Source organism: Lissotriton helveticus, chromosome 1_1, assembly GCF_964261635.1.
Source record: "Lissotriton helveticus chromosome 1_1, aLisHel1.1, whole genome shotgun sequence".
NCBI lineage: Eukaryota > Metazoa > Chordata > Amphibia > Caudata > Salamandridae > Lissotriton > Lissotriton helveticus.
In genome coordinates this window covers 72,861,235-72,889,065 of record NC_136057.1, presented here as the reverse complement: position 1 = coordinate 72,889,065, position 27,831 = coordinate 72,861,235, and the positions used below count along the sequence as shown (strand labels likewise).

At 48.6% G+C, this 27,831-nt stretch overlaps 1 protein-coding gene across 1 annotated transcript in view; it reads right to left on the bottom strand.

Moving 5' to 3' along the window:
* Positions 1 to 10,456: 10,456 nt before the first annotated feature.
* The window catches only part of LOC144767623 (E3 ubiquitin-protein ligase TRIM11-like), a 178,074-nt gene continuing 160,699 nt past the window's right edge, over positions 10,457 to 27,831 (bottom strand). The window contains exon 8 of the mRNA XM_078651028.1: positions 10,457 to 11,414. Within this exon, the coding sequence (XP_078507154.1) occupies positions 10,867 to 11,414 (548 nt within the window). The 3' untranslated portion in view covers positions 10,457 to 10,866. The remainder of the gene's footprint in view (positions 11,415 to 27,831) is intronic.

Genomic DNA, 27,831 nt, shown 5'->3' with positions numbered 1-27,831 from the left:
GTGCCCAGGGCATAGGAACAACCAAGGCCTCCCAGGGGCTGCAGCATATCTTTTGCCACTCCTGGCTGGTTCTTAAATTGACACAACTGGCTGATCACTCAGCTGGGGTAAGGTGGTGTAAACACCCCTTACTTAGATATAGTATACCTATATCTAAACCTATATCTGGACACATATAAACCTGTGAGCCACTCCTATGGAAGGCCTCATCAATCCTGGAGGCAGAGTGCGTGGTTTAATGTGTGATGGAGCTCTAGCATGAGCTGAGCCTGTCTGCAGCCGTCGGGAACAACTCCCTAAGCTGTTTCAGGATAAGGCCATACCATATACTCTTAAGTGCCTTATAATCCTCGCGGTTATATAGCAACTTTGGTTTGGCTTTATCAAAACATGTCGTGTAAGGTGTCATACGATTTGGAATACTATCCCCTCGCCAGTTCTGGCGACGGGGATAGAATTCCACCCCTCTAGAGGGGTAAGACATGTTACTTTACTTAAATGCGGTTAATTTCTAAGAAGGCCTTAGATCCACAAAATGGATGCCTCTGCCACAGACAAGAGTCTGACCCCCTGCAGCTGACCGAAACTCAGCCAAATGGGGCCTGGACAAAGGGTTTCCTGTCGCAGGAGGGTGTTACCACCCTCCAGACAGGAGATAGTGGATTGTAGCAGGGAGGTTTGAAAGAAACCAGACACTGCTTGGGGCGCACAAGGCTGCCCCTTGCATAACCCGGCCAAACCGGTTCTGGGGCACTCCAGCCCTCGTGCCAGGGCAGCCTGGATCAAAGGAAAGGGGTCTATCCACCCCCTTCCTGGGTCCCACCCATAGGAGGGGACATAGCAGGTAATCCAGCCCCCCGATTCGAATAAGAGTGGGAGCAGTGCCAAGACACTTCAGATTATCCTGATGAAACATAAGAAACGAAACTCTGGACCCTTCGACATCCTACTCGACGTAGAAGCCCGAAGAATCTCCCTTGTGGTCAAGGAGTGACCACCCTGTGCAAACAGGCACCATCCAGCCATCGACGTCTGCTTTGTCGCAGTTCCCGCCGGAACTCGAGCGACTGAGATCGACGAGATCAAGCTTGCCTACCTTCCAACAGCCCGATCCACAGTCCCTGCAGAGCTGAGACCCGAGGAGGCGACCGGAAGCGTTGGGCACGCCATCTTGAAAAGACCACGAGACGCTGACCGTGCAGCCCCCGAGTGACCCTCGAAGCTGTACACCGGGGTTTGAGAAGCCCCAACCCTGAGCCACTCTTGCACCGAAGCTCACCCCTCTACACTCATCGAGTGCTGCGTGGAGCCCTTCTGCTACTTTTGGCTCAACGTGTTGGCCCGGTCACTTGCCAGCCGGCTAGTGGCCCCTGTGCCGACGAACTTTGAAATTCGACCTGTGAATCTGGTTGCTCCAGATCTGCACCAGCTCCCCTGAAAAGGAGCCCCCACTCTGACCCTCCTGGTTCGAGTGAGAAGCAATCTCCCAGTTCCGCGTGGATTGCTTTTGCCAAGTGTTGTTCACTCCAATCTTGAAGCCGACAGCGCCGACGGCGAGAGCCTGCGTGGGACAGATCGTGACCCGCTCCTGGACATCGTAGATGCCCCAGAGCCCACGTGACAGCGGAGAGAAGCTCCTCGACGACCACCTGATTGCGCCCGACATTGCCTGGTTCCATCCTGGTTCCACCCTGGTCACTGCTGAGTGACCCAGACTCTGTCCCCTCTGCTTTCAGGTACTTTTCGACTTGAGTCCACCCTTGGACTCCACCGGACACTTCTCCTTCACCCCGCCTGCAGCCCTTTCAGCTTCAAGCACCAAGAGCCTGCGTGACGAAACCCGACTCAACTTCGACCCTGTGCACCCGCTTCCTGTGGGTGAGGTAACTTTGCTCCGCCGGTGTTCCCACACTGGTACACATCTCTAGGGTCTGTGTCTTAAGTTTTGTTCCTCTAGGTTCAGCGGAAGTGTCCTTAAACTTTAACTTTACAACTTTTACGCACCATTGGTTAACATTGGTGCATGCGTGCGCTTTCCGCACTGCTCCCGAATCCCGTGGGCCTCTCCCGACTTCAGCATTGCTTGTCCCGACTGCTCCCAGCGATTCCCTAGGCCCTAGGCCTAACCACTGTTCGATTGGTATCTCTTATACCACTTGTTTAGTATATGGTTTGAGTGGCCCCCCGCCCTCATCCATAATTGTGCAACTTTGTATGTTTAAACTGTGCTTTTGATTTAACGCTTGTGCCCCTTTATTCATAAAGAATACTGGGGATTGTTTTTAGTAATAAATACATATATTTTTATAATATATACTTGTGTGGTGTCCTTTCATTTGATATTACAGGATTGTATGTGGTAAAACAGCTCGCTTAACACGACCTCTTAAGTTAAGCCTTTAGGCTGCTTAGTCCATGCTACCCCTAGGATAGCTTGTCTAATAAGGTTGACTTACAACCAGACACCATAAGGGATTGTTTGGTCTGATAACAGGTGGTTCCAGAATTGGAAACATCACCTATCAGGCCAACTTCTCACACTGGGGCTCACTGGATATTATCGGCGCTTCGTAAAAGACTATGGGAGCATTCTGGGGCCCCTCACTGAACTGACCTCCAAAAAACACCCACAGAAGGTGCACTGGACCCCCGAGTGTCAGACGGCCTTCGAGACTTTGAAAACAGCCATGTGCACCGCCCCTGTGCTCCAGGCCCCCGACTACAGCCGGGAGTTCGTGGTCCAGACCGATGCCTCGGAGCACGGCATTGGGGCGGTCCTATCGCAAGTTGACCCTGAGGGGATTAACCACCCTGTGGCCTTCATCAGCCGGCGGCTGCTGGCCAGAGAACAGCAATGGAGCACCATCGAAAGAGAGGCCTTTGCCGTCGTGTGGGCCCTCAAGAAACTCCGGCCCTACCTCTTCGGCACCCACTTCCGGGTGCAGACCGACCACCGGCCCCTACGGTGGCTGATGCAGATGCGTGGCGAGAACCCGAAGCTGATGCGATGGTCCATCTCCCTGCAAGGGATGGACTTCACTGTAGAACATCGCCCTGGCAACGACCACGCCAACGCTGATGGCCTGTCCCGCTTCTTCCGCCTCGGCGAGGAGAACCCCCAAGGAGATGGGTGACTCTCCCTGCCTTCAGCTGGAGGGGACGTGTGGGACCCGGCCTCGTGGCGTGGTCCTACCCCTCCCGCATAGCGGGCCCGGGATGACATCGGCCCTCCATCAACCCACTGTCGCCCCCCCCTGACACGAACCTTCACGAACACTCGATGAGAGCAACCCCCCTTGACAACCCACGGCTCTCCCCCCTGAAACCCGGCGGACCCTGCTCGCCCCAACTCTGCCAGCCCGGCTGCCATGCCAGGCCACCATCTCCGGCCCGACTCCATCTTGGGCCCATCACGCCCAGAGCACGTGGCCTCAGCCCGGCCCCGGCCCCAGCAAAACCCCGACATCGAGGCACCAAGGTCCCCCCAGGTGGTAGAGTGGCCACTCGACGGATCCCGGAGGAGGGGAGTTTCGATGGCCCTCCAGCCATCCCCGGACGCCTGGTATTGATCGCACTCCTGCCTCCCTGGGCGCTGGCTCCACCCCCCTGCTGGGTGTCTGGACACCTTCATCCCGGCCCCTCTGACCCCCAGGCGCGAGGGTCCGGACATCAAAGGACTCCAGACCTATATCTGGGCCAGCCCTGGATTAGGACTCTAGTTGTATCTCGGAGTCGAAGCCCTGCTGACCTCGTCGCGGCTGATCATGTTCCGAACTCTTGCACCCGGAACCTTCGAGGCCCTGCTGACGCTGTCGCGGCCTGACCAAGCTGAACTATCTTCAAGGCCCTGCTGACGCTGTCGCGGCCTGACCGAGCTGAACCATCTTCGAGGCCCTGCTGACGCTGTCGCGGCCTGACCAAGCTGAACTATCTTCGAGGCCCTGCTGACGCTGTCGCGGCCTGACCGAGCTGAACCATCTTCGAGGCCCTGCTGACGCTGTCGCGGCCTGACCGAGCGGAACCATCTTCGAGGCCCTGCTGACGCTGTCGCGCCCTGACCAAACTGAACTATCTTCGAGGCCCTGCTGACGCTGTCGCGGCCCACCTCCTCGAACTACCTACACGCCAGTTGGCGCTAAGACTGTCCCGCTACCCCCTTTTGCCCGAGACCAAGACTTTAAGGATCCCTCGATCCCTTTGTATGTACTGCTACGAGAACGTGCCTTCATTCCGTATATAAAGATTCTTGAGAATACCTTCGTGTGGTGTTCGTCTGTGGTAGTGTGATTGCTCGGCTGTTACGGTTGTAAGAGAGGAGCCTCGCCCAGGAGGCCTCTCGACGGCGCTCGGCCTATTCCATAAAGAGAGGTGGGTCTCGGGGAGAGCAGTCAGACATCTTCTGTCTCCCCTGGGATCGCCTTCTAACACTGTCTGCCATGTTGACTCTTAAGATTTCTCTTCACAAAGTCACACAGCCTGCAATGGCAGAGGGCATGGTCTTGGTGAGGGGTCCCAGGGGTGGCACAGTCAGTGCTGCAGCCAGAGGACCCTCTTCAATACCCATGCCCCAGGCACCAGGGGTACCATTTATTATCAGGGACCTACAGGGGCTACTGAAGTGGTGTCAATAGTGGTGCAGTTTTATGGAAAGAAGACGGAAGAGAAGGTAGTTGTGTGAGAGTCAAGGAGGAACAAACCCTGAGGTCAATAGAACTCCCGAATCAGGGGGAGAAAAGTGTAAATACCATAGACCCATCAGCAACGGGTGAGGCCAGAGTAAATGAGCCTACTTCAGTAAGAGGGAAAGAGAATATGGCTGGATTGGCTGTGTTATCTTGGAATATAGCAGGCCTGGAAGCGAAACTTAAAAACAAGGAGTGGGAAGAATTCATAAGGTGCTTTCATGTTATAGCTCTCCAAGAAACATGGGCACGTAATTCTGACCTCTGCCAATTGGATGGCTATAAGTGTTTTTTCAGACCTGCCCAAAAGACAAATTCTGGGAGAGCAAAAGGAGGCTTAGCAATATATGTAGATTTAGATCTAAAGGGCACCTGGTCACAGTCAGACTGGGCGTCAGATACCCTACAGGCAGTCTCACTACAGCACAAGGGGCAGAGATTATTATTGCTAAACTTCTATAACTCTGGGCCGGTTGATGGGAATCTCCCTATAATATTAGAGCTGGAGAGTAGGATAAATGAGGAGTTGGTCTGGAGGATGAAGGGATCTGAACCAACTGTTTTATTGATGGGGGATTTTCATTGTCATTTGTGCCCCAAATTGATTCCTACTTCTGTTGACTGGTCTTCCTGCCCGCTAGAAAAGGGACCACATTTTGAACATAATAAAGAAGGCACAGCCCTGATGAAGCTCTTAGATAACTTTGCGCTCACCCATGTTATGGATTTAGCTGCTATGGAACCAGGGGAGACCCCTATACCCACATTTAAAGGGAGAGGTGGTGGGTCGATAATAGATTTCATAATGATTTCTGCGTGCTCTAAAGAGCAGATCATTAGAACAAGTACGGAATGGAGTCCATTCAGTGATCACAACCCCATTTCCCTAGAAATTAATTATAATGTTTTACCGGGAGAAAACTTAGGGGGAGCCTCTGAGACCCAAATCCAAGCAACAGATCAAGGGAGACGCATAAAGTGGACAATGATTAACCCACAAGATTTTTACACTAAGCTAGTGGGTGAAGGGAAAGAGCACATAGAGACCTGTCTAGACCCCACAATAGAGGGCAGAGGAGTGGTTGTGGCATTCGAAATTTTAACTAAAATAATAGAAGGGTTACTGATAACTAAGAAGCCTGTAAAGCAATCTTCTTCCCCTAGATGGTTCGACACCAATTGCTCAAGAGCACTAAGAGATCTAAAACAGAGTCTAAAAAAGGTGCCGAGGGATAAATTGGAAATTTCCCGATGCAGATTGAATTACAAAACCCAGATTAAGAGAAGAAAGAGTGCTCTTCAAAAAGAAGTTTGGGCAGATCTTAGGGAAGCAGGAGAAAACAGGGACTATGCCCAGTTTTGGAGAATCATAAACAGACCCTGCTTTCATGACTCAAGTTCCCAAGTTATTAGCTCCAATATATTACCAGAACAGTGGACTAACCACTTTAAATCTCTGTATAATCAGCAGGAGGTAGAGATTGGAGACGGAATCTGGAAGGGGCCCAGGGCAGAACAACTAGAATTATCTCTGGAGGAAGTTCTAAAAGCAATTCTAGGGCTGACACGAAATAAAGCCCCTGGCCCCGATGGTACCCCACCAGATTTATTTTTAAGTAACACTGACCTATGGGCACCAATAGTAACAAGAGCACTTAACGCAGCAATCAAAACGGGTCTCCCGCGTTCTTGGTCCACTGCAGTGATTGTCCCAATTTATAAGAAAGGTTGTAGGGACAGCCCGCAGTGTTACAGACCAATCTCGCTGATTGATGTCTCTGCTAAAGTACTAGGGAGGGCACTGCTCAACCGCCTAATAGAGTGGACTGATACTCATAACATCTTGGTGGCCACCCAGTACGGGTTTCGAACAGGCAGGTCAACTAGTGACCAATGCCTCAATCTATACCTCCTCGCTGCTAAATATACTAAGACGGCTGATGGGACCATGTACATGGGATTTATGGACCTAGCAGCAGCTTTTGACAACGTTAATAGAGACAAATTGTGGTCGCTTATGTACAATTTGGGAATTGACTCAGATCTTATTAACATTCTTAGGGAACTGCACTCGAACACCACTGCCAAGGTCCGCTATAGCACGGGGGGGTGAGCACTGATCCCTTCCCGTGCTCTGGCGGGGTGAGGCAGGGGTATATCTTGGCGCCTTTTTTGTTTTCTCTCTACATAAACGGCCTGGAGAATGCCTTATTGGCACTTGGGACTGACTGCCCAAAGGTAGGACCGCGTCATATTCCGGTACTTTTGTACGCGGATGACGCGGTCCTCCTCGCACGAACTGCAGTCAGTCTCCAACGCCTAATTAGAGGTTTTGCTGACTTTATGAAGAATTTGGACCTTTCCGTCAATTTGACAAAATCTTTCATCATGGTAGTAGGAAAGAAATCGAATAGGAGATTTGTGTTCAAATTGGGGGAACATGTTTTGGACACTGTGACCACTTTCCCGTACTTGGATCTCCTGTTCGATGAAAAAATTAATTTTGCCCCAGTGATTGAGGAGAGGTCCAGGAAACTAGTCTCAGCAAATGGGGCTATACTAAATTTTGCCCGGCGAATGGGACGTTGGTCCCCCGAGCAGGTGATGACATTATATAGATCGGTCAGTACTTCGAAGGCTATCTATGGAGCAGAGGTGTGGGGTTTTAGGGATGCACTACAGATACAAAGTGAGGAAGACAAATTCTTTAAAAAACTCTTAAAGCTTCCCCCGAGCATCCCAGCAGCAATAACACACAAAGAGCTGGGTACCCCGTACATATCTGACCTGATTAGAATGAGACCAATACTGACCTGGTTCAAGATCTGGTTAAACCCTAATGCGGAATTATCCAGACAGATCATACAGGATTGCTTACAGAGAGATAGATGGCCCCAAATTCCTTGGTTGAAATATATTAAAGAAACACTAGGGGCTATTGAACAGCAAAGCTTATTCTTGGACCCCTCAAAAGTGGATAGCCTTTGTAAAAACCTTGTACAAAAGCAACTACAGGAAAAATTTGATTGTAGAAGAATGGAACTCGACTCTATTAAATCCTCTGTAGTTGCTCACTCGCTGGTGTGCAATGAAATGGGCATGGAACCGTATCTCTTTTTATTGTATAGTCAACATGAGAGGTTTTTAATGACTCGTTTTAGGCTCAATTTGTTGCACAATCTTTTAGCTGATCCTCCTGGTTTCACGCAAACAATTGAGCAGAAGGGTGCCTGCGGCTGCGACAATAGGTCTCCGCAGGACACCCTTCATTTTGTATTGCTTTGGCCCTATTTTAAAATTCCGCGCCAGAGATTTCTGGTGGACATTTTAAAGGATTCAAAAATTGTCCATGCCAAATCTGCTTTATTATTTCTGCAAAGAGCAACTGAAATACGGACCTTGTGTGCTATTATGAGTTTTCTAAAAATTGTTATTAAATTAAGAAATACAAGGGGTTGACGGTTGAAGAAAGGGGGGGAAATGCTAAGGGGCTGTTGGTGGTTGCAAGGGGTGGAAATGAAATGAAATTTGCTGCTCACTTTTTGCACATATTTACTGTAAAATTGTTTTTTTTAACTCGTTCCTCTTTTTAAAATTATCTCTTGATGTTCAGTACGTTTTTATATGGATATGTATTAATATGCATTTTTTTATGATGGTTTTTAACCTTCGAAACAAATAAAGAACTGAACTGAACTGAACACTGGTACTGGGGACCTGATTAGCAGGGGCCCAGTACACCGCAGTCAAAGTTGCATCAAAAACCAGGCTAAAAGTGTCTGTGTGTGGGGGGGGAGTACTGCAACAACACCCAGGTTTTCACACAAGAGTAGGGAGAGTGAGGGAAAGAGACATTTCTCAAACTTCACTTTATACAACAGCTTTTACCTGAGTCCCCCACAGGGCCTTTAGCCCACCGAATTTGACTGAAAATAGACAACCTGTTTTTTTGCATTGTGTGCATTTATTATTACACTTCATCTAAATAACATGTTTTGTTGGACACAATTATTTTCATCAGCATGGCATCAATAAATTAATGCCAAGCCAGGGACAATAATGCAATCAAATAATACATTTTTTAGAGCAACTGTACCCAAAAACACTTGCAAATTTCATATTACATGTCATTACGCACAATATGACACAATTTACATAAGAAAACACCAGTTTACTGAATCACAGATGTTATAATGACTTTCAGAAGGGAAACACATCTTTGACACTTCAGTGTTATTGTAGCTCATTGCTTCAAAGAGAAAGAAATATCATTTTCTGAACTCAAAGTGGCACTTTGCATCAATTTCTTAACCCCCAGGGCCCACTTATGAAATATCCAAAGGTCACATGCGAAGGGCATCAGAGGAGACATCCTGTACCCTCACCCGCCCTCCCCCAACTCATCAAAAATACGAGGAAAAAAGCAATTGAAGACAGAATCTCCACTCATGCACACAACAGCAAAGAACTCTTCAACATGATCAAAGAGTTTTCACAACCCACCAGTGAGTCCACCAACATCCCTCTACACAAGACCTCTATGACAAACTCAGCACCTTTTTCCACCACAAAATCAAGAGCATCTATGACAACTTCGACGAAGATAACCAACACACTGAACACTCACCAACCACCCCTGACACCCTGAATCCAGCGATCGACAACTGGACAGCCCTCCACTGAAGACACACTGAAGACAATGAAGTAAATCCACTCCGGGGCCCCCACTGACCCCTGCCACCACCACATTTTCAACAGAGCCACCGACACCATCGTACCCATGCTCTGCCACACCATCAACCACTCCCTGGCAACAGCATTGTTGCCTGATGACTGGAAACAGGCTGGGATCAACCCCCTTCTGAATAAACCCTCAGCAGACCCCATTGACCTCAATAACTACAGACCCATCTCCCTGCTCCCCTTTCCCAGCGATAGAGAAAGCCATCAGCCAACTTGCCACATTCATCGAAGAGCACAACATCCTTGACTCCTCCCTATCCGGATTCAGAAAAAAACACAGTACACACACTGCCCTCCAGACGACATCTGCACCCTACTGGACAAAGGAGAAACAGCAGACCTCATCCTCCACAATCTCTCAGCTGTTCGACACAGTCTCTTAACGTACCCTAATATGCAGAGTCCACGACGAAGGGATCCAAGACAAGGCTTTCAACTGGATCTGCTCCTTCCTCTCCAGCAGAACACAGAGGGTCAGACTCCCCCCTTTACTCTCAGATCCTACACCAACCACCTGCAGAGTCCCCTAGGGGTCCTCCCTCAGCCCTACACTCTTCAACATCTATATGGCTCTGCTGGCCCCCATCACCAGAACCTACTAACTCAACATTGTGTCAAACGCAGACGACACCCAACTCATCGTCTCCCTATGCAACGAACCCAACACCGCCAGACACAACTTTCGAGAAGGCATGGAAGCCGTCGCCAAATGGATAAAAAACAGCTACCTACAACTAAGCACCATCAAAACAGAAGTACTCATCATGTACCCTCACCTGCTATCCCATACGAAGGACATCAGAAGAAGACATCATGTACCCTCACCTGTTGCCACAAGAGTAGGGCATTCAAAGGGCACATCCTGTACCCTCACCTGCTGTCAGATGCGAAGGGCATCAGAATAAGAAATCCTGTACCCTCACCCGCTGTCAACTGAGAAGAGTAAGGAGAGTCAGTAGGAAACCCAAATGCGGAAGGCGTAATTGGCATATCGCACTTAGACTGAGTTACTGGCGCATAAGTGTCTCCCGTTAGATATACAGAATAAAGAGAAACAGACAGGAGTGTGGGGAAAATGTGCTCTTCCCTGGGGCCTGCAAGTCCCAAGTCAAATGATCAGGTAAGAAGAACGGGCTGAGCTATGTTGGAGTCGTGTATGTTTATGTCCATTTAATATGACTCATACAATTTTGTGCTAAATCTCAGGGTTTTGTCTGGATTTCACTTGTACTTTCTCTTACTATTACTTTATTAATAACTATCTGTTCTCAGTCATCTGGCGGTGAAGCCTCACAACACAAGACAGAGAACACAAAACACAAATAGGAACTTCTCTTCCCACAATTATTCCTATTCCCTGAAAATCTTTCTCTCAAGTCAGGACCAAGACTTAAGATCCCAATATTTTTTTGCCGCTTCCCATTGTCCCCAAATGTGACTCTCAAACGGGCTGCGTCATTGAGAGGATGCACAATGCGGCCACATTTTTGCCTTTATCCTGGTTCCATGGACAGAAGAACGGGCGCAGGACAGGGGGAAAGGAGCACCCAGAGAAGGTGAAGAGCAGAGATCTATCCTGCACATTGTACATCAAGAGCTTGCCAGCCTCATAGTCCACAAAGATGCCTACTGCCCTGAGAGGCTGGCATGGCCTCAGTGTGGTCCAGAGGGGGGCGGTGGAAGCCAAGTATACACCATCCAGAAGAGACACCATCCAGTATCCCTGGTCCAGTGATGCTGTTTCCTCACTCTTCCGTCTCACAGACTCATCGCACACCCCCAGACTCCAGCGGGTCTTGTCACCAACCCTGACTTCCCAGTAATGTCTGCCTGAGTTGAGTCTCTGTCTCCCCAGCACAAAGGGGAAAAACTCAAATGCTTGTAGATTATAGGACAGATCCTGAGCGGTGCCTCCATAGCTGACGCTTCTTCCATCAGCCGACACGATGAGATGGGGATTGGCAGTGCCAGGATCCAGAGTCACCGGACCTGAAACAGGGAAGTACAGCTGAGAAGTCGTCCAATCACAGCACCACCAACAGCACATCACCCAATCATTGAGGTCTACAGCCAGCCAATCATAGCAGCTGGAAAACATTAAACGAATTGTAAAACAGTAACACCCAGCCATTAACAGTGGCATTACCTCCTTGCCCAGTCTCTGAGCGTGCTAGTCCCATTTCACATGTGATTTAATTTAGAGGGATGAACGTCCTTGGGTGGCAAATAAAGCTTTTCCTCTTACATCTTTTTCAAACTTTTAGCACCTTTCAATTCCATAAAACCCTATGGGTATAAATGAGTTCAACAAATGATAAATAACATAACAGAATGAGGCTTAATGGCATCTAAATCCATAGGTCAAAGATTGTATGGTTCTGAGGACATATGAGATGGATGGATGTATGATTTTGCTTATGGCGATGCATGATGTAAATTGTGTGGACATATGATGGTTGGTGTGTTGCCATATTATATTTGTTAGACTGGTCAGTCTTCCTTTCACTTTGTTTGCTGAAGAGCCCTTTTCATCTTTGAAGTCTTCCACGTTCCTCCTGAGACAGCAGGGCCAACCTGGCCTTTGGAAGGTGAGTTTATCATTCACCATATTTGTGCAATAGTATTAGTCAAGATATTAGTTACATATTTCTTGTTTGAAGCCGTCCTGTGTATCACCAAACTCTCTAATGCTTTCCTCGCCATGCGGTTCTTGCAGAGACTACAAGTAGAACGGCAGTTCTGGTTTGTATACCCTCCTTGCTGGCTTCTTCGCAATTAGCTTCGGAGAGTTATTACTTTCTCACAAAACAGCCAGACCTATTATCTTTGCCTATGGTTGTTTGATTTTATTGTCTTTCGAAGATCCTTGTATGTTATATTTTAGATTTCAGTTGTGTTAGACGTGACATAATTGGTGTGGTATTCCCCCAAACATGTTGCCTTTACCCCTCGGATTTTTCAAACTTTGTTTGGTTAGGCCTCAGCACTCTGTGCACTTTGCCACTGCTAACAAGTGCTAAAGTGACTGTGCTCACTCCCTAAAACATAGTAACATTGGCTTACACCTGATTGGCATATTTAATTTAATTATAAGTTCCTAGTAAAGTGGTATACAATTAAGCATGGGCGAAATTTGCGAATTAGCATTCCACGAATTCGTGGATTTCCCAGCGAAATCGCAGAAAAAAATCTGCGAATTTTCCCGCGAAATCGCAGATTTTTTGGGGATTTGCCCTGGAGTACTTTCTACTGGCTAATCCAGTAAGTGCTCTCTCATTGAGTAAATGTATAGTGCTTTTACTACACTGCAGCTGCGTAAAGGGCCAGAAGATGTGTCTCCAGTGACCATGTGTGCCTGTAACACAGGCACAGGCACACATGGTCACTGGAGACACATCTTCTGGCCCTTTACGCAGCTACAGTGTAGTAAAAGCACTATGGGGCAGATTTACAAGCCGATTGCGCCTCTTTTGCGCCACAGATGCGTCACTTTTGTGACACAGCGGCAGCACAAAAGATGCGCCATGGTGCTGGGTATTAACAACGTGACGCATCTGAGAGATGCGTCACGTTGTAAAGCCCTGCGCCATCAGGAGGCGTTCTGGCGCAGGGGAGGGCGTTCCTGCGCAGGAACGCCTCCTAAAAGTGGCTGAGTGAAATCTACAAGATTTCACTCAGTCACTTTTAGGCCAATGCTGCGTCAAAACCCTGCGCCTGCTTGAAGCAGACGCAAGGCTTGACGCAGCATTGGGGAGATAGGGCCCCCCAGAGCATTGCTGGAGCTGCATCGCGCTTGTGATGCAGCTCCAGCAATGCTCTGCTTTTACGGCACAGATGCGTGATGCATCTGTGCCGTTTTTGCCACATGGTGCGCCGCATTGTAAATGCGGCACACCATGGGTGGCGGAGCTGCGACGCACAATAACTGGCGCATCCCTGAGGATGCGCCAGTTATTGTAAATCGGCCCCTATACATTTAGCCAACGAGGGAGCACTTACTGATTAGACAGTAGAAAGTACTCCAGTTGAGTAGAGGTATTGCACAAAAAGGTGGCATCTTCGGGGACAAACACGCAGGGCGGGATTCATTCTGCCCCCTGTTAGACTCGTTTTTTCTGCCCTTCTGCCCTGTGTTAGACTCGTTTTTCCCTTGTTTTTCTGCCCTTCTGCCCCGTTAGACTAGTTTTTGTGCCCTTCTGCCCTCTGTTAGACTCATTTTTCCCTTGTTTTTCTGCCCTTCTGCCCTTTGTTAGACTCGTTTTTTGTGCCCTTCTGCCCTCTGTTATTCCCTTGTTTTTTGTGCCCTTCTGCCCTGTTAGACTCGTTTTTGTGCCTTTCTGCCCCCTGTTAGACTAGTTTTTTGTGCCCTTCTGCCCTCTGTTAAACTCGTTTTTCCCTTGTTTTTCTGCCCTTCTGTCCTCTGTTAGACTGGTTTTTTGTGCCCTTCTACCCTCTGTTAGACTCGTTTTTCCCTTGTTTTTCTGCCCTTTGTTAGACTGCTTTTTGTGCCTTTCTGCCCTCTGCATCACCACATCATCACTCAGCGCTACCCCAGCATCACTCAGCATCACCCCTTTATCACTCAGCACCACCACATTATCACTCAGCACCACCACAGCACCACTCAGCACCACCACAGCATCACTCAGTACCACCACAGCATCACTCAGCACCACCACAGCATCACTTAGCACCACCACAGCACCACTCAGCACCACCACAGCATCACTCAGCACCACCACAGCATCACTCAGCACCACCACAGCATCACTCAGCACCACAACAGGACCACTCAGCACCACCACAGCACCACTCAGCGCCACCACAGCATCACTCAGCGCCACCACATTATCACTCAGCGCCACCACAGCACCACTCAGCACCACCACAGCATCACTCAGCACCACCACAGCACAAATCAGCAACACCACAGCACCACTCAGCGCCACCACAGCATCACTCAGCACCACCACAGCATCACTCAGTACCCCCACAGCATCACTCAGCACCACCACAGCATCACTCAGCACTACCACAGCACCACTCAGCACCACCACAGCATCACTCAGCACCACAACAGCACCACTCAGCACCACCACAGCACCACTCAGCGCCACTACAGCACCACTTAGCGCCACCACAGCATCACTCAGCACCACCACATTATCACTCAGCACCACCACAGCACCACTCAGCACCACCACAGCACCACTCAGCACCACCACAGCACCACTCAGCACCACCCCAGCATCACTCCGCAACATCCCAGTATCACTCAGCACCACCACAGCACCGCTCAGCATCACCACAGCACCACTCAGCACCACCACAGCACCACTCATCGCCACCCCAGCATCAATCTGCGCAACCATTCAACAACAACTGGTTCAAATATGTTCTCTCAATGTTTCAAGCTTTATTACAAATGTCACAAAAAGATGTTCATATTTCACTTCTGTTCTTGGATTTTCGTCACAATAAAATACACTGAACATAATCTTCACAAATGTTATTTACAAAAGTTTAAGCTATTGCCATTATAAATTAAAATCACTTTTATTTAAGTATTAATTATTTAAAAAAATTAAAAGCCATTGTAATTTGTAATATCAATATATCTAAGTCACGTAAATACAAAACATGTTGCATTACAAATGCTATAGGTGTCACATTTGCGAAAGTTATAACTATTGGCATTGTAAATGACAAAGCTATTAATTTAGCTATTTTCAAAACCAACACATAAATTAAAAAAATTGTCATTTACAAGACCAATAGCTCAAACTTTCCTAATGCGAGACCTATTGCATTGCAAATGCTTGTTTTTATATCTGGCAGTGCTTCCTGTTGATGTTTAATTTTCGGGACAGGCGCCTCATTGCCTACTTGTAACTATTCTCTGACCCTGCTTCAAGGGTCAGAGCAGGGTCAGAGAATAGTTGCAAGTAGGCAACGAGGCGCCAGGAAGCACTTACAGCAGCAGGTGCCCAAGTTGAAGTTAATTTCTTTGTAACCCTTTTGTAAAAGGTTACAAAAAATTAGCTTCAACTTTTGCACCTGCTGCTGTAACCCTGTAAGTGCTTGGCTGAAAATTCGACCCCCCTGATTAGCGGATTTTACCGCGATTTCACGAGCTCCGCAGATCGCAAAATCGCGGAAAATCCGCAAATTCCGCGAGCGGAACAAATTTTCAGCCCATGCTTATAATCCAGGGCTGGTAATTTAAATGCTGTAAGTGGGCCAGCAGCACCTATTGTGCCATCTACTTAAGTAGCCCCATGAAAAACTTCCCAGGGCTGACATTGCAGTCTGATGTTAGTGTTGAACTACCAATTTGACTTGGCAAAATAACCCTCTTGCCAGGCCTAAAACTCCCTTTTTATTAAGTATTAGTCATCGCAAGAGTAGACCCTAGACAGCCTATAGGGTAGGGTGTATTGTAATTAAAGACTTGGCCATGCACTTTTAAGTTTTACATGTCCTGGTAGTGAAAAACAAACCAACTCATTTGTTCCTGTGAGGCCTGCCTCGCCCATACAATAATACTGGATTTCTTTATTAGATTTAATGAGTGATAACGTTTTGATTGGGGGCAGATAGAAAAGTCATTTTTGGTATCTGCGGAATTGTAATCCTCTTTAATGGTAAAGTCAGATATGAAGTCACAATTATGAAAATGTCACTTTTAGAAAGTTGGCATTTTCCTATCCTAAACATTTGGTGCCTGCAGCCTGTTAATGGGTCACGGGACTGCATGTAGATGTCAATTGTCCTTTGTGAATTCTTCTCAGACAGCCACACAGTAGAGGGACTACGAATGTCTGGATGATCCATCACAGGCAGGATGGGAGGGCGGAGGTGTGCACAGCCCCATTTACATCTGAATAGCTTGTGCTCTGCCTCCACACAAAGGACCTAACAGCCCTGTATTGTCACTGCAGGCAGCTTGGAGCCAAAGGGTAATCAGGAAATTCCATGCACTTAAAAGAACCTTACCAGAACCTTCTCTACATTCCAGAAGGACACCAGGGTATATAAATAGGACCTTCAGACCCACTCTTTTGTTCATTACTAGACCTGCAGAAGAACTCTTAAAGAACTGCCTGCTGCTGTGACATGCTGTGTACTCTGCCAGACTGCTGCTGTACCTGGAAGTACTGCTTTGTTGCCGGAGTCTGCCTTGAACCCTCAGAGGCCAGCCCTGCTATTGAGCCCTGAATCTTCACCTGTACCCAGCACTACACGAAGTGACTCAAAGGGATAGTTTGCTGGCCTCCTGTTCAAAGCCACAGGACATAAAAGGCTCTCACCATTTTGAACCCAGACCTGAGCCCTTAGCCCCCAAGAGGTGTCCCACCAGCCCTGGATCATTGGTTGTGGTGCTCAAGGTGCCTAGATGATCAGTTCCCTAAACTGAGGACTTTAGACAAAATTTGGCCAAAAAGCTGCTTTGAGAACCAGGAGAAGACTTGGACCCATCTGCTTGCTTATCCGCCCAAGGTGCATTGTCAGTCTGATTGACTTCACAGTTTCCCCGCTGTGTTCTTCTCCAAAGCAGCAAATCCTCTTTAGCAGTCCCTATTCAGAGGGGTATTCAACTTATTGGAACAGACTTTGGCTACAGCTCTCTGCCTTGTCCTGCTGGAGTTTTTTTACTCCTGTGGGAATTGGAACTTCCTGGTTGGCTGGGCCGATGCCCTAGCCAGGCAGACCCTACCACTCTTATCAAGAGTGTGTGATTACATTCGTTCTATAACCTGTGCTCGCCCTAGGGTAGCTTGGCACTGAGCAATCAAGCTTATCACAGAGGCAATGTGTAAAGCAACGGCATACCACTCACAATAAATATATGAGGTAAGGCCAATGTCATAAGCAATGTTCTTCTGGCAAGTAAGCAACATGTAACACAACACTGCTGGCCAGTGTCAAGAATCACAGGCAGTCTGCTGACTGTCACTCCCACACACACACTCACTCAACATAAATACATGGTGCAACGGATAGCAGGAAATTTTGAATAGAGTGAGCTTGCACACATACATACACAGCACCGTAACATGGTGCAACTGATATCCACCCGGTCAATTGGTAACACACTGCTTACGTTATGGTCCCAAGCCTCCCTCCACCCTCCAACTCACCCCGGCTACCCTAAGCCCACAGATTGAAGCTAACCAGACCTCCCACAGGTACTAGGGCGCATGTAGCCAAAGTCACACTTAGTCAGGGTCACTGGGAAGAAGTTGGGGGTACAAAGTAGGACTAAATAGCTGGCAAATGTCAAATATGGGGTTTGGTCACCATTTGAGAAGTTCACCCACAGGATGTGGTGCAGAAGTGGGCTGAGAGTAATAGTCGACCACTCAAAAGGATTCCACCAAGGGCCTTCTAGCACCGACCCAGTTCTACGAAGCACAGTCGGGAGGAGTTATGGAGTCTCTTGACCCGCTTCCGATCATTCTCAGAAGCATACCTTTGATCTCGTCAGTCACTCTCAATACTCAGGCCGGTTAAGGGAACAATACCTGGCCACACAATGTTATGTGGGCCTAGTGGAGGAGAGCGCAGTTGGTACGCCTAACTGATGGCCAAAAGGGAGCAAGCAATGGATGGGGAATTTAGCTGGGAAGCCTCTCGGAAGGATGAGGCACCACACCCAGCACACGTCGATCAGAGTCGCACCCAGGAAATCTGGGCACAACGTCTCATGCGCAGTGATATGAACTTCACCAGGCAATTCTGGTCTCACACAATGGAGAGTTGCAAATTCCCTACCTCACTGGAAATGAGGCAAAGCATCCGGTGCACGTTGATATGGGGTGCACAAGATGATACCATCAACACACAACAAAGAGTTGCAAATTTCGTATCTCCCTGGAAATTAGGCACAAGACCTGGTGCACGTTGAAACTGGCCAATCAGACAATACCGGTAATGCACAATAAAGAGTTGTAAATTTTGTACCTCCATGGAAAACAGGCACAACTCCTGGTGTGCGTTGATACTGGTTGCACTGTGCAATTCCGAACACACACACAGATGCAAGTTCAGCAGTGCCACACGAGGTAGAATGCAGCAATTGTAGAGGCACACCCTCACTTCCGAGGGTTGCACCATGTGAATTGGACACTACATGCAATGAGCATGCAGTTGGTGTGTCACACGAGAGAGATGCAGCACGATTGATGAGCAGGCCACCCTGGATCCCACAACAGGATCCACTCATCACCAACAAAACTGTTGTGTGTTGAGGTCCCTACGATGCTGGGGCCCCACTCCTTAGAAGCTGGCAATGCTTTTCGGGCTCTGCACAAGGTAATCCGGTCTCCAAATCCAATTTTTAGTTCCACACTCACACCGCACTATCAGCTGGGATACAACAGAGGATGTAGGCAATTAAGAGGGCACCTCTATCCAGGTGACATAAGTGGACAGTGTGGGTCCCTCATGGGAGGACTTTGATGTCCATGAGAAATTCACAAGAGAACAGGGTGCAAACCAACAAGGCCCTTGGACAGCACTCTTTGGGGTGCCACACAGCAACAGGTAGTCAGCCCAGGCCAGTTACTATTCAGGAAGGGCACACGGTCCCTTTCAATGGCAGTAATCCTCTTTGTGCACCACACAGGTCCAGGTTATCAGGTCCCACATCGCCACAGGTGTATCTCTGCCCTGCTGAAGTATTGCACTAGCAGTTGTACTGTATTGTGCCTTTGAATTTGGATTTGGGGGTGGTTGAGAGTAGGCCTGTGTGGAGCTCTCGGAGTTTCACTCTGTGGAATTCCGCAGAGTCCCTGAAATACTCCAACAAATTCAGAGAAGAAAATCTTTACCAAGGAAAATCCTGTACAATGCATATTACCCTCACCAACACCTTACTGAATCCCCCATGCCAGCCAGGTGCAAGTTTAGAAACATTGTTGTCAAGCCACAAAAAATAATTTAAATGCATATCTCCAAATCAGTTAATATCTAAGCCTTAGGTAGTTGGCAATGCATACAATATCTTGAACTTACTCTAAAGAACTGTGAGAAACTGGGTTCTTGTTGCAGTCCCCCCTTCACAACTTTTGCTGGCTTCTGATGCCACTTTGTCTGAGGTGAACTGGGGCCCTGCTAACCAGGTTCCTAGTACCATACTCTTACCCTAAAAATATAAACAATTAGCGCAACTTCAGGCACCTCTGGTAGACCTTAATAAAAGGCACCCCCGGTACCTAGAGCATGTATACTGAAGAGGGTCCCCTGGGGATGCAGTACTGGTTGTGCTATCCCTAGTACGCCTCACCAAGGCTATGCCCGCTGCCACTGCAGGCTGTGCGTCCTGCTGCAGAGAAATCTGAAGAGTCAATAGGGCACACAACCCAGTGTGCCATGGAACTGATATACTGTAGGAGATGTAAATTAAATTGAATGAAATAAAACGATAATTTGTAATGTGCACTAATACACAAGGGTGTCTAGGCGCAGAAGATCTGAGTTTTGAAAGGGACTAACAGGAAATGGAAAAGGTTAGTTGAGGGCCTCATTCTATTTGTTAAACAGCCAGGTCTTTAAAAGTTTGCATAAATCGAGAAGATTGTTTTCTTTCTTACGTGCCAAAGGCAAAGAATTCCACAAGCTGACTGTGCCTGCCACACAACCTCTTCTTTCCCCAAGATGCAGCTTTTACCCTTGAAGTTACAAGATTAAAAGATGTTGCCAAATGACGCTTGTAGGAGAGTAGGGTCTGCTATCCTATGGTCACCCCAATTTTTGCTTTTTGCTTCACTGGTTTTCGACTTAATGTGGCTGTGGGCCTGCTAATCAGACCCACAGCCTGCTGTTCTCTCTCTAAATTCACATACATGTACTATAGGTACATCACCAATTTGGTACTGGACACCTTGTCAGCCCCTGTACAGTGCACTATAGGTGCCCAGGGCATAGGTGCATCCAAAGCCTACCAGGGGCTGCAGCATATCTTTTGCCACCCCTGGCTGGTACTTAAATCGACACAACTGGCTGATCACTCAGCTGGGGCAAGGTGGTGTACTCACCCCTTGCTTAGATATAGTATACCTATGTCTAAACCTATATCTGGACACATATATACCTATAAGTCACTCCTATGGCAGGCCTTAACAATCCTGGAGGCAGAGTGCTTGGTTTTATGTGAGATGGTGCTCTAGCATGAGCTGAGCCTGTCTGCAGTGGTCGGAACCATTTCCGTACTGCTGTTCCAGTGATACTGCCATACCATATACTCTTAAGTGCATTATAATCCTCACGGTTAATGCTAACTTTGGTTTGGCTTTATCAAAACATGTCGTGTTTGGTGTCATACACTTTGGAATACTACCCCCTCGCCAGTTCTGGCGACGGGGGTAGCATTCCACCCTTCTAGAGGGAGAAGACATGTTACTTTACTTAAAACGCGGTTAATCCTAACCAGAGCCCCAGCATCACAAAATGGATGCTGCTGCCACAGACACATGTCTGACCTCCTGCTGCTGACCGAAACTTGGCAGGGGAGGCCTGGACAAAGGGTTTCCTGTCACAGGGAGGTGTCACACCACCCCAGACAGGAGATAGTGGATTGTAGCAGGGAGGGATGAAAGAAACTAGACACTGCCTGGGGCGCACAAGGTGTCCCCAGGCAAAAGCCAGTCAAACCGGATCTGGGGCACTCCAGCCCCAGCTCTGGCGCGAAACTGGACAAAGGAAAAGGGGTGTAACCACCCCCTTCCTGGGTCCCACCCATAGGAGGGACCTAGCAGGTAATCCAGCCCCTTGATTTGGAATAAAGGTAGGAGCTGTGAAGATGCACATCAGATTATCCTGACTGAAACTTATGAAACGAAACTCTGGACCCTTTGGCATCCCACTCGACATGGAAGACTGAAGAATCTCCCTTGTGGTCAAGGAGTGACCACCCTGTGCAAACAGGCACCATCCAGCACCTCAACGTTTGCTTTGTTGCAGTTCCCGCCAGAACTCGAGCAACAGAGATCAACAAGAGCCAGCGTTCCTGCCTTCCAACAGCCAGATCCACAGTCTATGCAGAGCTGAGACTATGGAGGTGACCTGAAGCGTGGGGCCGGCCATCTTGGAAAAACTACGAAGCGCTGACCGTGCAGCATCCGAGGCTCCCTTGAAACTGTGCATTGAAATTTGAGAAGGTCCAGCCCGAGCAGTTTTTGCACCGAAGCTCACCCCTCCACACTCATCGAGTGCTGCGTGGGGCTTTTTTGCATTTTCTTGCTTGACGCATTGGTCCAGTCGCTTGCCCATTGGCTAGCGGCCCCAGTACTGACGAACCTTTAAATTTGCTCTGCTAGTCTGGTTGCTCCAGACTGGCCCTCGCTCCCCTGAAAAGGAGCACCTGCTCAGACCTTGCTGGTCCGAGTAAGAAGCGATCTTTGAATCCTGCGTGGGTTGCACTTGCCAAGGCTTGTTAACTCTGATCCAGAAGTCGACACCGCCGACAGCGAGAGCCTTTGTGGGACAGCTCGTGATCCACTCCAGGACATCCTCGGTGCCCCAGAGTCCACGTGGCAGCGGAGACAAGCTTCACGACAAGCACCTGATTGCGCCCGACATTGCCTGGTTCCTTCCTGGTCACTGGCTAGTGACCCAGACTCTGTCCCCTCTGCTTACAGGTACTCTACATCTTCGATCCACCCTTGGATCACACCGGACACTTCTCTTCTGGACGCCTGCAGCATCTTCATCTCCAGGCACCATAGAACTGCGTGACAAAACTCGACACATCTTTGCACCTGTGCACCCGCTTCCTGTGGGTGAGGTATCTCTTGAACGCCGGTACTCCTGTAGTGGTTTACACCTCTAGTGTCTAAGTCTAAAGTTTTGTCCTTCTAGGCCAGTCGGAAGACTCTTGAAACTGTTACTCGATAACTTTTACGCACCATTGACTTTGCATTGGTGCATTCGTGCGCTTTAAGCGCTGCACCCGAATCCCGCGGGCTACTCCCATCCTAACTGCCAACTTGGACCTACATGGAAATGGAGAGGGCCAGCCCCTTCCCAGAGTACATAACAGAGTTCTCCCAGGCAATAGAAGGGAGAGATCTCTTTCAAGAGATTCTCACATTTCTAGTGCCTCAAGAGAATCTCAGAGGAGAATGACTTCTCCCCAGAGAAAAGAGCATAAGGCCAGGATGAGAGCTGTTAATCTCCAAATAGAGAGGGAGGAAGTAGCCCTGGCCCAAGCTAGACTTGCTTTAGCAAAAGAACAGAAGTTGAGTGGGGAGATACCCACTGGCGGCAGCACTATCCCTAAGGATAAAGATAGGTCCTATGAACATAGAAACCTGAGTAAGATTGTGCCCCCCTACAGAGATGGGGGATGATATCCACAAATGGATAACTGCTCTGGAGAGGGCCTGCATGGTACAGCAGGTCCCTCAAGATCAGTGGGCAGCAATCTTGTGGCTCTCCTTTTCTGATAAAGGGAGCGATAAGCTCCTCACTGTTAGACCTGAGGATGCTTAAAACTACTCTGTCTTGAAGAGTGCTCTTATTGAAGGGTTTGGCCTAACCACTGAGCAATACAGGTTGTTGTTCAGAGACACCCAAAAAGCACAGATTCAAGACTGGACTGATTTTGTTGATTGTGCCACTAAGGCTCTGGAGGGTTGGCTGCAGGAAAGTAAAGTCTCAAACTATACAGGATTGTACAATTTTATAATGAGAGAACAGATCCTTAATAACTGTCAGAACCTGCAATTGCATCAACACCTTATTGACTCAGATCTGACCTCTCCCCAAGAATTGGGAAAGAAGGCAGACAAATGGGTCAGAACAAGGGTTAAGCAGAAACCCCAGAACCAAGGAAGTGATCAGAAGAAAACAGACCAGAAGGGTGGAGATAAGAAAGAAAAAGATCAGAAGTCTTCTACAGGCCCCCAAAATAGTAATAAGGAGGGTGGTTCCCAAAATGGTAACAAGAAAAAGAAGAATGATGGCCCAAAGAAACCTTGGTGCAATACTTGTAAGTCCACTTCCCACTGGGGGAGTGAATGCACCAAGAAAAATCCAGTTCCTACCACTGCAGCCCCTAAGGCAACTGCACCCCCTAGTACAGTCAGCAGTGATGGTACACAACCCAAGGCTATAGTGGGGTTAACCCTGGGTACTGAGATGGAGTCTGGCTTAGACAAATCATACTAGGTGAGAACCACCTAGTGACCAATGCTAGCAATGCCACTACTACACATAGTGTGGCTGTTGTTAAATTCTCCTGGGGAGGGGTAACTGGCCTCAGGAAAGTTGTTGTTAGTGCAGACCTCCCAGTAGACTGACTTTTGAGCAATGATCTAGAGGAATCATTATGGTCAGAAGTGGAGTACAGGACTCATGCAGAAATGCTAGGGATTTCAGCCCATGTCCTTGCTGTAACCAGGTCCCAGGCCAAGAAGTGCCTACCTGAACCTGTGGTGGATCTTGAAACAATAGACCATCCACAACCCAAGAGAAGGAGCAAGAGGGGTAAGGCAGAGCCTTCCCACTTGCCCCAGGTTGAGGATCAGAACTCACAGGAGGGTGATTCTGTGATCCAAGAGGAGACTATCCTGGAAGAGCTTGAACCTGATCAGGTTGAGTTTCTGGGGACATGGGGACCCTCAAGGGCAGACCTGGGGCAGGCTCAGTTGACGTGCCCTTCACTTGAACCCCTCAGACAGCAAGCTGTTGCTGAGGCTGCTGGGAATGCTCAAGGTACCCATAAACTGTATTGGGATGATGGGCTCCTTTATTCAGAGGCTAGAGACCCCAAGCCTGGTGCAACCAGGAGGTTGGTTATACCTCTGCAATTTAGGGGCTTCCTTCTAACCTTGGCCCATGATATTCCCCTTGCAGGACACTTAGGCCAGAACAAGACATTGGACAGGCTTGTCCCTCACTTTCACTGGCCTCATATGTCAGAAGATACCAAGGAGTTTTGTCGCTCCTGTGTCACCTGCCAAGCCAGTGGCAAATCAGGTGGCACCACAAAGGCCCCCCTTATACCTCTACCTGTGGTGGGGGTGCCCTTTGAGAGAGTTGGGATTGACATTGTTGGACCAATGGATCCCCAAACAGCATCTGGGCACAGATTTATCCTGGTGATAGTGGATCATGCCACCAGGTACCCAGAGGCGATTCCCCTGAGGACCACAACAGCGCCTGTTGTGGCAAAGGCCCTACTTGGAGTTTTCTCCAGAGTGGGCTTTCCAAAGGAGGTACTTTCAGACAGGGGTACAAACTTTATGTCTGGATACTTAAAGGCAATGTGGAAGGAGTATGGAGTGAATACAAGTTCACCACACCCTATCACCCACAGTGCAATGGGCTTGTGGAGAGATTTAACAAGACCCTAAAGGGAATGATAAAAGGGTTACCAGAAAAGCTTAGGCGAAGATGGGACATCCTTTTACCCTGCTTGCTCTTTGCTTACAGAGAGGTCCCACAGAAGGGGGCTGGCTACAGCCCTTTTGAACTTTTGTTTGGCCACCCTGTGAGGGGTCTTTGTGTCTTGTGAAGGAAGGATGGGAGTTACCTCTCAAAAAGCCTAAGCTTGATATTGTGGACTATGTACTTGGTCTCCGCTCCAGGATGGCTCTGTACATGGAGAGAGCATCCAAAAACCTGGAGCCAGCCAAGAATTACAGAAAGCTTGGCATGACCATAAGGCTAACCTGACTGAGTACCAGCCAGGGCAGAAGGTGTGGGTGTTGGAGCCAGCGGCCCCAGCAGCTCTCCAAGACAAATGGTCTGGACCCTACACCATACTTGAAAAGAAGAGAGAGGTCTCCTACTTGGTGGACCTTGGCACCCCTAGGAGCCACCACAGGGTGCTCCATGTAAACAGGTTGAAAGCATTTGTTGACAGGGAAGACATGGGCTTGCTCATGGCTACAGATGGGGAACAGGAGAAAGAGAGTGACCCTCTCCCAGACCTGCTTTCCCAAAACCCTGATGATGGCTCAGTAGATGGAGTAGCCTTGGCAGGCAGCCTCACTGACCAGCAACAGATGGACTGCAGACAGGTTTTGCAAGCCCGTAGACACATGTTTTCACTTACACCCAGTCAAACTAATTGGTGCACCCCTGAGGTGGACACTGGTGACAGTCTGCCTGTGAAGAATAAAATCTACAGGCAACCTGACCATGTCAGGGATTGTATAAAGGCTGAGGTGCAGAAAATTTTAGAACTTGGAGTGATTGAGCCATCAGAGAGCCCCTGGGCCAGCCCAGTAGTCCTTGTGCCAAATCCTCATACCCAATATGGAAAGAGAGAAATTAGATTTTGTGTGGACTATAGAGGTCTCAATGCTGTCACTAGGACAGATGCTCATCCCATTCCAAGGGCAGATGAGCTCATTGATAAGTTGGCTTCATTTGATTTGACAGCTGGCTATTGGCAAATCAGACTAGCTGAAGAGTCTAAAGCCAAAACAGCATTCTCTACCCCCAGTGGACATTATCAGTTTGTGGTAATGCCCTTTGGTTTGAAGAATGTACCTGCCACTTTCCAAAGGTTGGTGAACCAAGTCCTTGCTGGGTTGGATGACTTTTGTGCAGCATATCTAGATGATATTGCTGTCTTCAGCTCCACCTGGGAGGATCACCTGATCCACCTGAAGAAGGTTCTGGAGGCCCTGAAAAAGGCAGGCCTGACTATCAAGGCTACCAAGTGCCAGATAGGGCAGAGTAAGGTTGTGTACCTGGGCCACCTAGTAGGTGAGGGTCAGGTTCAACCATTGGAGAGCAAAATCCAGGCCATACAGGACTGGGCTCCTCCAACTACCCAGACACAAGTCAGAGCCTTCTTGCGCCTGACTGGGTATTACAGGAAATTTGTAAAGAATTATGGATCCATTGTGACTCCATTAAATGATTTGACATCCAAGAAGATGCCCAAAAAGGTTCAGTGGACAGTTAGCTGTCAAAAGGCATTTGATGACCTGAAGAAGGCCATGTGCTCTGCACCTATCCTGAAGAGTCCTGACTACTCCAAAGAGTTCATTGTCCAAACAGATGCTTCTGAGTTGGGGGTGGGAGCTGTGCTTTCACAACTTAACGTAGATGGTCAAGACCAGCCCATTGCTTTCATTAGGAGAAGGCTGACCCCTAGAGAGAAACGTTGGTCAGCCATTGAGAGGGAGGCCTTTGCTGTGGTTTGGGCCCTGAAGAACATGAAGACTTATCTGGTCAAGGTTAAGTTTAATGTCCCTGCGTTTGGGGGGGGGTTGTGTAGGAGAGTAGGGTCTGCTATCCTATGGTCACCCCAATTTTTTGCTTTTGTTTCACTGGTTTTCGACTTAATGTGGCTGTGGGCCTGCTAATCAGACCCACAGCCTGCTGTTCTCTCTCTAAATTCACATACATGTACTATAGGTACATCACCAATTTGGTACTGGACACCTGGTCAGCCCCTGTACAGTGCACTATAGGTGCCCAGGGCATAGGTGCATCCAAGGCCTACCAGGGGCTGCAGCATATCTTTTGCCACCCCTGGCTGGTACTTAAATCGACACAACTGGCTGATCACTCAGCTGGGGCAAGGTGGTGTACTCACCCCTTGCTTAGATATAGTATACCTATGTCTAAACCTATATCTGGACACATATATACCTATAAGTCACTCCTATGGCAGGCCTTAACAATCCTGGAGGCAGAGTGCTTGGTTTTATGTGAGATGGTGCTCTAGCATGAGCTGAGCCTGTCTGCAGTGGTCGGAACCATTTCCGTACTGCTGTTCCAGTGATACTGCCATACCATATACTCTTAAGTGCATTATAACCCTCGCGGTTAATGCTAACTTTGGTTTGGCTTTATCAAAACATGTCGTGTTTGGTGTCATACACTTTGGAATACTACCCCCTCGCCAGTTCTGGTGACGGGGGTAGCATTCCACCCTTCTAGAGGGAGAAGACATGTTACTTTACTTAAAACGCGGTTAATCCTAACCGGAGCCCCAGCATCACAAAATGGATGCTGCTGCCACAGACACATGTCTGACCTCTTGCTGCTGACCGAAACTTGGCAGGGGAGGCCTGGACAAAGGGTTTTCTGTCACAGGGAGGTGTCACACCACCCCAGACAGGAGATAGTGGATTGTAGCAGGGAGGGTTGAAAGAAACTAGACACTGCCTGGGGCGCACAAGGTGTCCCCAGGCAAAAGCCAGTCAAACCGGTTCTGGGGCACTCCAGCCCCAGCTCTGGCGCGAAACTGGACAAAGGAAAAGGGGTGTAACCACCCCCTTCCTGGGTCCCACCCATAGGAGGGACCGAGCAGGTAATCCAGCCCCTTGATTTGGAATAAAGGTAGGAGCTGTGAAGATGCACATCAGATTATCCTGACTGAAACTTATGAAATGAAACTCTGGACCCTTTGACATCCCACTCGACGTGGAAGACTGAA